At 43.0% G+C, this 12,716-nt stretch overlaps 2 protein-coding genes across 4 annotated transcripts in view; both read right to left on the reverse strand.

Moving 5' to 3' along the window:
• USP3 (ubiquitin specific peptidase 3) overlaps nucleotides 1–12,716 on the reverse strand; it is a 227,306-nt gene that overhangs the window by 107,236 nt on the left and 107,354 nt on the right. The window lies entirely within an intron of this gene.
• LOC118889604 (60S ribosomal protein L35a-like) lies at nucleotides 11,134–11,524 on the reverse strand. The gene has a single exon (XM_036841478.1). It carries the CDS (start codon nucleotides 11,488–11,490, stop codon nucleotides 11,158–11,160), a length of 333 nt encoding a protein of 110 aa, XP_036697373.1. The 5' UTR covers nucleotides 11,491–11,524; the 3' UTR covers nucleotides 11,134–11,157.

Here is a 12,716-nt window from a genome sequence, read left to right on the forward strand (position 1 = left end):
TCCATGAGGTGTCTGATGCACTGTAAAGAAGCAAGTCTTTGGGTCCAATCCGGCTGGGGTCCTGCTTCTGCCACTGGCCTGCTGTGTGACCTTGGGCCAGCAGCCTGACCTCTCTGGAGCCTGTGTCTATGAAATAGGAATAATAATAGCTGCTTCCAGGGCTTCCCTGGGGGCGCAGTGGTTGAGAGTCTGCCTGCCAATGCAGGGGACACGGGTTCGAGCCCTGGTCTGGGAAGATCCCACGTGCCGCGGAGCAGCTGGGCCCGTGAACCACAACTACTGAGCCTGCGCGTCTGGAGCCTGTGCTCCGCAACAAGAGAGGCCGCGATAGTGAGAGGCCCGCGCACCGCGATGAAGAGTGGCCCCCGCTTGCCACAACTAGAGAAAGCCCTCGCGTAGAAACGAAGACCCAACACATCCATAAATAAATAAATAAACAAACAAATACTTTAATAATAGCTGCTTCCAAAATGGAGATTCCCCTGCTCTGTCTCCCTTAGCCAAATACTTAATGTTTGGAAAGGGAGAACAGGGATCCACATGTCATGATCAGAGCCATTTTCTGAAGTTGCCAACACCCATAATTTACGCATTTATGTAATCACACCAAAGGTTATAAGCATATTTTATAATTCCATCATCTAGAAAGCTCTGCTGTGGTTGACCCAGTTATAAATTGGCAGCAGCAGGAGAAAAAAGGTATTTCACATTATTACCATCTGAAGAACAATAGTGGAAAAGTAAGGAAAGGGCTTTAGAGCCCTTTTGGCCTTTCTCAGTTTCCTGTGGAGCGGCTGGTGCTTTCAGGCTGGAAATGGAGCTCAGAATCAGCAAGGCTTCGTGGAAGATTACCCTGAGAGCCCTTAGGGCAGAATGATGAGAGAACTGGAAGGGCCAGAAGTTTCACAGAGGAGGAAACTGGTCCTAGAGAGGTGACACATTTGTCCAGCAACACAGAGTCCTCTGGGCAGCTCCTGACATCAGCGTGCTCGTCGCTTGCCAGAGTCTGTGCAAAGCCAAGCTGCAAAAGGATTTTTTCATGCTTCTCGTTCGGCCCTTCCTGTGTGCAGGATGCATGAGCTGGTTCTCCTGGAGAAGGATGGCTACAGAGGCAGGCTTGCCTCCCCCATTCCCCTCGAATGGGTCCTAGACTGTCACCTTCTGCGTGCACCGCTGATTCTGCCTGTGGTCATCCACAGTGGGTAGTTCTGTGGTTGACATCCTGATTTTTTTTTTTTTAAAGCACTTTTTTGAGTTGTGAGCTAAACCAGCTGCTTTTTTTTTTTTTTTTTTTTTAATTTATTTTTGGCTGCACTGGGTCTTCATTGCTGCGCTTGGGCTTTTTCTAGTTGCAGCAAGCGGGGGCTACTCTTCGTTAATCTTGTAGAAAATGCATCCTGATTTTTTTTTAATCTTTTATTTTATATTGGAGTATAGTTGATTTACAACGTTGTGTTAGTTTCAGGTGTACAGCACAGTGATTCAGTTATACATACAAAGGTATCTATTCTTTTTCAAATTCTTTTCCCATTTTGGTTATTACTGCCTCCTGATTTTTTTAAATTAATTAATTAATTAATTAATTTTTGGCTGCACTGGGTCTTTGTTGCTGCGCGAGCAGGCTTTCTCTAGTTGCTGCGAGCGGGGGCTACTCTTCATCACAGTGCGCGGGCCTCTCATTGCGGTGGCTTCTCTTGTTGCGGAGCATGGGCTCTAGGCACGTGGGCTTCAGTAACTGTGGCTCGTGGGCTCTAGAGCGCAGGCTCAGTAGTTGTGGCGCACGGGCTCAGTTGCTCCGTGGCATGTGGGATCTTCCCGGACCAGGGCTCGAACCCGTATCCCCTGCCCTGGCAGGCGGGTTGTTAACCACTGCGCCACCAGGGAAGCCCAACATCCTGATATTAACTTGGCTATAGTCATTTACCACTTTTTCTTATAACTGAATCAAAAAAATAATTCTGGTGAATTGAATGGCCTGGCAACTGGTTTCTGGATTTCATTGAGTTTTTACAGCACTTGAAAGACAAATTCATCTGTACTTCCTTAAAAAAGATTTTCAAAGTCAGAAATTAGCCTGAATTTGTAAGGGGTGAGGGCACTTATTCTGCTTTGGCTGAGTTGAAAAGACTTCTTCACCGTGTCTCAGAATACATTTCCTTTCCATTTCCCCTGCCCATGCCCGCCATCTCCTCCTACCCCAGGACCCTCAATGTTTCCTACTGGACCACACCTTCCCCGACAGCCAAAAAAAAATCAGGACACTCCCTTCTCTGAACCCCTCCCACAGGCCTTGAAGGGGCCTTGCGCTCAGCCTGTGCTGATACTGGGAGCTTGCAAGGCTGGAACCAGTTCTCTTCGTGTCCCCGCTGAGTGGCCAGCCTGGCAGTGGGTGTTGGCCAAAGAAGGGAGGAACCACGCAAAGGCCACATCCCCACCTCCCACTGCCAGATCTCACTGCAAACTTGCATCATCACTTCCTGCCTGTGCTCTATTAGAAGCTGTCAGCAGCTGCCCAATGCTCCCAGAAGCAAGCCTAGACCCTTCCGTGGCATCAAGTTTCCCCTAATTTGTTCCTGACTGACCTGCCAGCCTTGCTTCTCCACCTACTACACGGGCCTGACTGCTGAGCAGATTCTCAGTGCTCTCGCCCTGGCTTCTCGCTCAAGCTCTTTGTTCGGCCTCTTCCACTCCAGCCTGTGGAAGCCGTCCAACCCACGAGGCACAACACAAAGCCCATGTTTAGAAAAATTCTGCCCAGCACCCATCTCATTCATATTTTCTCTCTCTCTCCCACTCCCTCCTTCTCCTCTTCCTCTCTTCTTTCCTCCTCTCTCTCTCTCCCTCTCTCACACACACACAGCATGGATTAATCTCCCTCCTTTATCCACGTTCCCATGGGACTCTGCTTGTCCTTAGAGACAGCACTTATTGCAATCTGCTTTGGAACAGAATTCCTCACATTTATACTACCTCCCAGTTAGAAACTGTCTCCCTGGAATGCAAGAGCTACCCATCCTCATTCATCTGGATATTTATCATAGTACTGGCCCCAGGGTTTTACACATAGTAGGTTCTCAACAAATGTTTGGCCTTTGAAGACAGTGACTTGATGGACAGAGCCTTGGCTTTGGCAATGGACAGAACTGAGTTCGAGCGCCCCCTCCACCTCTTACTAACTGTGTGATCTTGGATAAGCGGTGTACTCTCTCTGAACCGCTTAGGTCCAAAACCTGTAAAATGGGGGTTACCATAGTGCCCACCCCATAGAGTGGTAAAGAATGGTTGAGATAATATGTGTAGAACATGTAACTCTTACCATTCATAAAGAAGGTTCCTATAAACATGGGTCACCAACTTTATCCTATACACATTTTTGAAGCTCTTACTTTTGCCTTGGACACCCTAGAGTGGATATCTGGGGAGACGCCTACTAGAATATTCCCATTGGAAGACAAAAATGACCTCCTTGCAACCTGGGCCTGGTTGCAAGGAGGTCAGAGGGGTTGGCAAAGACTGAAAGGATTCTGAGGAAAGAGTGGTGGGGAGGGGTGGCAAAAGGGGGCAGCCCCAGGCCCTGTAGGAGGTGGGCCACACCCTTCCCAACTAATGAAGTCAGACACTTCCCAGGAAATCAGCTCCTCTAACCTCATTTATGCTAAATTAGCATCTACTAGAGAACTTCCCCAAAGCCATCCCCACACTTTAATGGGAACCTGAGTAATCAGAAATAGGAAAAGCAGCCAGGAGCACGGAGACAGGGCATTTCCAAAGGAACTTGGCCAGTGTGTCTCTGGCACTGAGGGTGGGGGGGACAGAGGCCTAGGAGGGCAGGCCTCTAGAGGACCAGGGAGCCCCGCCTGTCACAGAGACACTCACACTTGCCGAACAGCCTTCTGATTGTACCTTGGTTTCCAGGGGCAGCCATCCTGGAAACGGGTGAAGGGGACAGGATTTAGAGTGGGGTGGAGAAGGGTGGGATGGGAACAGCAATGTCCTCCACATGGCACCTGTGGTTCTCGGTACACATTACTAAATGGGAGTTTTGATTCGTTTCAGCCTCCTGAGACTTTGGGCAGGGCCATCAGCTCTTCTCAGGGCTGAGTTCCCTTGAATAAGCTGATCTACTACTTCCTTCTGTGCACCAGCAGCCTGTCCAAAACTGAGTTCCCTGTGATAGGACAGTGTTGTGTGTCTGTGGGTGAGGGTGATACTAGTCTGCACAGTTGTCGTGGTGGGAAGATTTGAATGCCAGGTGGCAGTCTTTCCCTTGGAGACAGGATCCTGGATTAGGATCTTGGCACTTGAATGACTTTTGGAGATCCTGTAGTCCAGTCATCCTATTACCGATGAGGAAACTGACACCTAGAGAGGCCAAACCAGTTCACAATGTATACACATATCAAATCACCACCATGGGCACTTTAAATGTCTTATATCTTTGTCAATTATACCTTAATAAAGCTGAAAAAATAAACTAAAATTAATAAAAAAGAAGCCAAGCCAGGAAGAGAACCAGGTCTCCTCATCCCCAGCCCAGGGTTTCTATCCTGTTTCTCTATGATAGCCCCATAAAGACGTTTTGGTGTGGTGTGAAACAGGCATCACCACATGGTTGAAAATGATAAATCTGGATTTTTTTTTTTATAAATATGGATTTGACTAGAACATGTGAATCTTATGTGTTCTAATCTTAAATTAGAGCCCTTACTCCTTGCCTGCCTTCTTGTAGCTTCTTGTTCCCATGGGGAACTCATGTAAATGGCTTCTAGATTCACACTCTGATAGACTCTTGGGGTGGAGTTGGGGAAAGTCCAAGGCATGAGAGTTTGGGCTTACTCTTCTGAGTGCTGGGTGGTAGGCAGGCAGGCAGGCAGACATTCTCTCTTCCCTTCCCTAAAAGATCTCCATCCTCTTTAAGTCCAAAAGAGGCTGGTATGCAAGGAGACACCCCTGGGAGGTAGCACGTGGCCCCTCTCCTGGGGAAAGGAACAGACTGAGTGAAAAACAGATAGTAACTCACATGAGTTCAAAAAAAGTACAAGTAGATCAATGGAACAGGATAGAAAGCCCGGAGATAAACCCACACACCTATGGTCACCTAATCTATGACAAAGGAGGCAAGAATATACAATGGAGAAAAGGCAGTCTCTTCAATAAGTGGTGCTGGGAAAACTGGACAGCTACATGTAAAAGAATGAAATCAGAACACTCCCTAACACCATACACAAAAATAAACTCAAAATGGATTAAAGACCTAAATGTAAGGCTGGACGCTATAAAACTCTTAGAGGAAAACATAGGCAGAACATTCTTTGACATAAATCGAAGCAAGATCTTTTTTGACCCACCTCCTAGAGCAATGAAAATAAAAACAAAAATAAACAAATGGGACCTAATTAAACTTAAACGCTTTTGCACAGGAAAGGAAACCATAAACAAAACAAAAAGACAATCCTCAGAATCAGAGAAATTATTTGCAGATGAGCAACCGACAAGGGATTAATCTCCAACATATACAAACAGCTCATGCAGCTCATTATCAAAAAACAAACAACCCAATCAAAAAATGAGCAGATGACCTAAATAGACATTTCTCCAAAGAAGACATACAGATGGCCAAGAAGCACATGAAAAGCTGCTCAACATCACTAATTATTAGAGAGTGCAAATCAAAACTACAATGAGGTATCACCTCACACTGATTAGAATGGCCATCATCAGAAAATCTACAAACAGTAAATGCTGGAGAGGGTGTGGAGAAAAGGGAACCCTCTTGGACTGTTGGTGGGAATGTAAATTGATACAGCCACTATGGAGAACAGTATGGAGGTTCCTTAAAAAAACTAAAAATAGAACTACCATATGACACAGCAATCCCACTCCTGGGCATATACCCTGAGAAAACCATAATTCAAAAAGAGTCATATACCACAATGTTTATTGCTGCCCTATTTGCAATAGCCAGGACATGGAAGCATCTGTCCATCTACAGATGAATGGATAAAGAAGATGTGGCACATATATACAATGGAATATTACTCAGCCATAAAAAGAAACAAAATTGAGTTATTTGTAGTGAGGTGGATGAACCTAGAGTCTGTCATACAGAGTGAAGTAAGTCAGAAAGAGAAAAACAAATACCGTATGCTAACACATATATATGGAATCTAAAAAAATAAAAAATAAAATGGTCATGAAGAACCTAGGGGCAGGACAGGAATAAAGAGGCAGACTTACTAGAGAATAGACTTGAGGACACGGGGAGGGGGAAGGGTAAGCTGGGACAAAGTGAGAGAGTGGCATGGACTTATATACACTACCAAATGTAAAATAGATAGCTAGTGGGAAGCAGCTGCATAGCACAGGGAGATCAGCTCGGTGCTTTGTGACCACCTAGAGGGTTGGGATAGGGAGGGTGGGAGGGAGGGAGACGCAAGAGGGAAGAGATATGGGGATATATGTAAAAGTATAGTTGATTCACTTTGTTATAAAGCAGAAACTAACACACCATTGTAAATCAATTATACTCCAATAACGATGATAAAAAAAAAGATGTGGTACATATATAAAATGGAATATTACTCAGCCATAAAAAGGAACAAAATTGGGTCATTTGTAGAGACATGATAGACCTAGAGACTGTCATACAGAGTGAAGTAAGTCAGAAAGAGAAAAACAAATATCATATAATATCACTTATATGGGGAATCTAGAAAAACGGTACAGATGAACCTAGAAAAATGGTACAGATGAACTTATTTGCAAAGCAGCAATAGAGACACAGATGTAGAGAACAAACTTACGGATACCAAGAGGGGAAGGGGGGTGGGATGAACTGGGAAATTGGGATTGACATAGATACACTACTATGTATGAAATAGGTAACTAATGAGAACCTACTGTATAGCACAGGGAATTCTACTCATTTCTCTGTGGTGATCTAAATGGGAAGGAAATCCAAAAAAAGAGGGGATATATGTATACGTATAACTGATTCACTTTGCTGTACAGCAGAAACTAACACAACATCGTAAAGCAACTATACTCAAATAAAAATTAATAATAAAAAAAAGCACAAGTAAATTAAGCCTAAAGAAAGAGGGATGGCAAAAGGATTGATGAAACTCACAAGGGTAAATGCATTGACTCATTCAAGAAATCTTTAACTGATCACTCAATTTAACAGGTATAGTTCTATGCACTGGGCACATTAGACCAAGAAGGATACAGAGACCCAAGCAAGTGACCCAGAAGAGGAAAACTCAAAGTCAGGGACAAATTCTCAGTTAAATGGAAAGTGAGGTTAGAGGAGGATAGTGGGAGGAATGAGATCTTAAAAAGTTGGCCAGAGATTTCAAGAGGATAACCTCTGCACAGATAACATTTTTGAAAACCTGAAAGAAAGGAGGCAGAGAGAGATACAATTTGAGAGCTACTGTGGCACCCTAAGGACTAAACCAAAGTGTTTGCACTGCATGCTGGGATAATTCATTCACTCAGCAAGTACTCACTGAGCACTTCCTATTTTTCTGGCTATGCCAGGCTCTTTGCTGTTCCCTGCCCTCACCAGACACACTCCCCTACCCTGCCTTTAATACATCAGTGTCCTCTTCTTTTGAGGGCTTCCCCCCAATGAATAGCACCATTTAGCAGATACATAAACAAACTGAAGAAGCTGTGACAGGAGAAGGAACAATATCCTAGCAAGGACCCTGTCTAATTCATCTTTGCACCCCAGTGCTGGGCACATAGTAGGCATTTAGGAGATGTTTGATGAATGAATGGGAAGGAACTGAGGCATTGCGAGGCACTGAGGAAGCCAAATTTTTCTAATGAGAAATGTTAGCCTGGGGAATTCCCTGGCAGTCCAGTGGTTAGGACTCTGCACTTTCACTGCCAAGGGAAAGAAATGTTAGCCTGGTTACAACTCTGTAAAAAGTGCATTTAAAAAAAAAAAAAAAAAGTGCATTTAAAAAATCTTTTAAAAATCTACTGAAAAACACTAACAGTGGTTGAATGATGGAATTATGGGAGACTTTCTTTTCTCTATTTCCCCCATTTTGTATATTACAGCAACATTTTTTATAATGAAAAAATATATTTTAGCCCATCCCCCCGTTCCCTCCCCCCGACCCAAACTGTGAGACTTACAACTTATTACCTAATTGAAAAAAATTGTTTGTACCATATAAATTATGAAGACTGAGAAAACATGACCTGAATTTTATAATGCAACCAACTAAAATTTATCACCACATTATTCTGATGTGTTTGCTGATATGCATGATCATTTATAGCCAGGCATAAACAACAGCTCCCATAAAACAGTTTGATTAGTATTACTTGAAATAGCCAAATTGGGTCTTTTGTCTGAGCACTGGGGAAGGGGAGGCAGACACTGGGCCGAGGGGGATTTGACTCTGTTGCCCTCACTAGGGACCCCACTTCTCCGGCAGAGTCTGTCAGGACCTGGGAGCTCTGGGGACCTCTGGCTGACAGATGTGCAGGCGTCCAAGTGCTGGCAGCAGAGCAGGGCAGTAACTGGGGCTGCTCAGGCTTCACGAAGGAGCTTTTCACCCCAACAGGAGCGGCGCTACCACCCCAAACTCTCCTTTCCTTTCCCTCCCAAGGTCAGCTTTCTAGATGTGAGAAAGTCCGTAAGGATACTGCCTAAAATGTCATCAATAAAAATTTATTTGGGCAGCGGAAGCATTGCCTCTAGAGGGCTAGAGGAGGGACATGCTCATTCACATGACAAATATTTATCGAGAACCAATAGGCACCAAGAGTAAGCAAGGTCCTATACATACATGATATCATTTTCCCCTTCCTTCATCATTTCTTTCTTCATGCTATTATCCCCATTATACAGATAATGAAGCAGGCTCAGAAAAGTTAACTGGCCCTAGGTCACACATTTAAGTTAAGTGGTGGGAGTTGGGTGGACTGGGGAGTAGAGAGAGGGAAGGAGGAGGGATCCAAACTTAGCTCTATCAGACCTGGCAACCCACTCTCCCCGCACTTCACAAAGCAACATAGCAGAAGTTTCCAGACTTGGTGTTTAAAGTCTGTGTGACTATCAGCAGCCACTCTGGGTCTCAGCCTCCTTGTTTAAAAATAAAGGGCTTGAGAAGTATGTTTTCCAAGTGTCCTTCCAGCGCTGGTTCTTTGTCACAGTGTTCCCTCTCCTAGTCTTTGTGAAAGCTCTGCGGGATGAACACTCCCCTGTCACCAGCGCAGAGCAACGCCAGGAACTCCAGTCTCTCCGGGGATCGCCCCCTAGAGGACATCGGTGGTGTTGCAGGAGCCAAGGCTCCCACTGAGAGTCCAGGCAGCAAACAATCACAGGGTTGAAGCCAACTTTAATTACCGCTTTACCTTTTCTTAAATGGATTTAGAAAACATTCTCACAGCCCTTTCCATGCTCACCAGGGCAATGCTGCTGGAACATTTAATGATGGGGAACATTTGTAGCCTGAAGACCTACTGGTTCTATGAGTCATATTTTAAAATTAGATTATATTTTAACTTTCTACACCTCAGTTTCTTTTAGGACTGTGAGGCCATTAACTGATCCAATGCTGATTTTGCAGAGCTGCCGAAATGTGATTATAAAACAATAGATTTGTCTCTACTTAGTTATTTTTATTACAATAGTCAAGTTTTGATTAGGTAATATATGCATGTGGTACAACATTCAAAAGTCACTACAGGGACTTCCCTGGTGGCGCAGTGGTTAAGAATCTGCCTGCCAGTGTAGTTCAAGCCCTGGTCCGGGAAGATCCCACATGCCGCGGAGCAACTAAGCCCATGCGCCACAACTACTGAGCCTGCGCTCTACAGCCCGCGAGCCACAACTACTGAAGCCCGCGCGCCTAGAGCCTGTGCTCCGCAACAAGACAAGCCACTGCAATGAGAAGCCCGCGCACTGCAACGAAGAGTAGCCCCCGCTTGCTGCAACTAGAGAAAGCCTGCCAGCAGCAATGAAGACCCAACTCAGCCAAAATATAAATAAATTAATTAATTAATTAAAAAAAATAAAGTCACTACAGAGTTTTCAGTAATTATCATATGACCCAGAAATTCCACTCCTGGGTCTATACCCCCGCAAACTGAAAACAGGTGTTCAAATAAAAACTTATACACGAATGTTCATAGCACCACTATTCACAATAGCCAAAAAGTGGAAACAACCCAAATGTCATCAACTGACACTAGATAAACAAAATGTGGTATATTCATACAGTGGAACATTATTCAGCCATAAAAAGGAATGAAGTACTGATACATGATACTATTTGGATGGACCTTGAAACGTTATGCTAACTGAAAGAAGCCAGACACAAAAGGCCACATATTATATTATTCCATTTATATGAAATATCCAGAAGAGGCAAATCCATAGAGATTTTCTTATCTGCAGGTTAGTGGTTGCCAGGGTCTGGGGGAAAGGGCGGGTGGGAAGTGACTGCTAATGAGTATGGGGTCTCCTGTTGGGGTGATGAAAATGTTCTGTAACTAGATAGTGGCGATGCCTGCACAACATTGTGAATGTACTAAATGTTGCTGAATTGTACACTCTAAAATATTTAAAATGGTAAATTTTATGTTACATGTATTTGACCACAATACAAATAAATAAACAAAGGGTATTCTGTAAAAAGTAAGTTCCCCTTTCTCCAGGTCCCCTTCCTGCAGACAAAAACAACAATTAGCACTTTTCCTTCTCTACTCTTCCAGAGATTATTATTGTATGTATGTATGTGTGTGTGTGTGCATATATAGTGTGTGCATATATAGTGTTTATTATATATGTGCTTGTATGTATTGTAAATATATATTCTTATTCTCCCTTTTTTGGGACACAAATTGTCACACCATTCTGCAACTTGCTTTTTCCACTTCAATTATTTTGGATGGTTCTGAGTCAGTACTTGTTGTTTTTAATGGCTTTTGATCTTTCCAAAATGGTAAATGAAGAATATCATCTCATTATAGTTTTAATTTTTATTTATTTTCTTTTGAATGAGGTTGAGCATCTTTTCATGTGTTAAAACCCATTTGTATTTTCTTTTTAAAGTAATTAATTAATTAATTAATTAAACAAAAATACACGGGAACAAATCCACACTTTTATTTATTTACTTTTCAGTAAGTTTAAATCCTTGAAGGGTACAGCATCACATGGATTCCGTGTCCAATGCCCTTAGCAGGAAGGTTGCTTCGGAATTTGGCACAAACCATGTCACTGTTTCCATGAGCATGAGTTATCTTTCCCCAGATTACTCTGGTTTTGTTAGGTTTTCCACCAGGAGTTACTCTGTTGTTCTTTGCTTTGTACACATAAGCACATCTCTTGCCTAGAGAGAATTCAGTTTCATCTCGAGCATATACACCTTCAATTTTCAGGAGAGCTGTGTGCTCCCTCTGGTTCCGTAGACCCCGCTTATAGCCAGCAAAAATGGCCTTGGACCACAGCCTTCCAGACATATTTGTCGTTTTAGAAGTCCTGTTCCCAGCAGGCCCCACTTATTTGCCCCCAAAGTTCAGCTGAGGGAGTGCCACACACCTCCCTAATTAATTAATTAATTTGGCTGCATCAGGTCTTAGTTGAGGCACACAGGATCTTTCGCTGAGGCGTGTGGGCTTCTCTCTAGGTGTGGCGCGTGGGCTCTAGAGCACATGGGCTCAGTAGTTGTGGCACGCAGGCTTAGTTTCCCCGCGGCATGTGGGATCTTAGTTCCCCGACCAGGGATCAAACTCGAGTCCCTTGCATTGGAAGGCAGATTCTTAACCACTGGACTACCAAGGAAGTCCCCCATTTGTATTTTCTTAACTATGACTTTTCGTATACTTTGCCCATTTTCATGTGAAGTTGTTGGTCTTTTTCCTTTTGATTTGTAGGTGCTCTTTATAAATTAACATTATTAGCTCTCTATGGTATTAATTTTGAATCTATTACCCAATTGTCTTTTGGCCCTCCAACATCCGTGTAACCAGATGCATTAATTTTCCCTGTTTGAATTACCTAGCATATGGTTTCTGTTTTTCTGACTGGATCCTGACTGATACATTTGGGTGGGTTTTTTTTTTTCTTATTCATTTGTGAGAACACTTTGTACATTAAGGAAATTAACCAATTATCTATCATACATGTTGAAATTATTTTTATTAGTTTATTTTGCCTTTTAAATATGTTTATTCTTTTATAGAAATTTAAAAATTTTATGTACGCAAATTTATCAGTATTTGCCTTCACAGTTTCTATATTTCATGGCATGCTTAGACAAGCCTTCCTCATTCTAAGATGATAAACATATTCACCTATATTTTCTTTCTATACTTTTATGGTTTCATGTTTTATATTGAGTTTTTTATTCATCTGGAACTTATTTTGGAGTAAGGAGTGAGGTAGCAGTATAATTTAAATGGCTTTCCCAAATGGAAGATGGTGTTTAGTCAATTGTCTCAGTACCATTTACTGAATAGCCCTTCCTTTCTCCTTTGATTTGAAATGCTAATTTTATCAAGAATTACATTCAAATATATACTTGGGTCTGTTTCTGGACTTTTTTATTGGTTTACCTATTTCTTAGTCAGTTACACTTTCCTTATTAGCCAGAAACCTTCATTTGACTTTACGGACTCATCCATAAACATACCTCTACACTTGAAGTAAGTAACTCTTGGAAGTCAAAACACAAGAAAGGGAGGGT

The sequence above is a fragment of the Balaenoptera musculus genome, chromosome 2, assembly GCF_009873245.2.
Source record: "Balaenoptera musculus isolate JJ_BM4_2016_0621 chromosome 2, mBalMus1.pri.v3, whole genome shotgun sequence".
NCBI classification, from domain to species: Eukaryota; Metazoa; Chordata; class Mammalia; order Artiodactyla; family Balaenopteridae; genus Balaenoptera; species Balaenoptera musculus.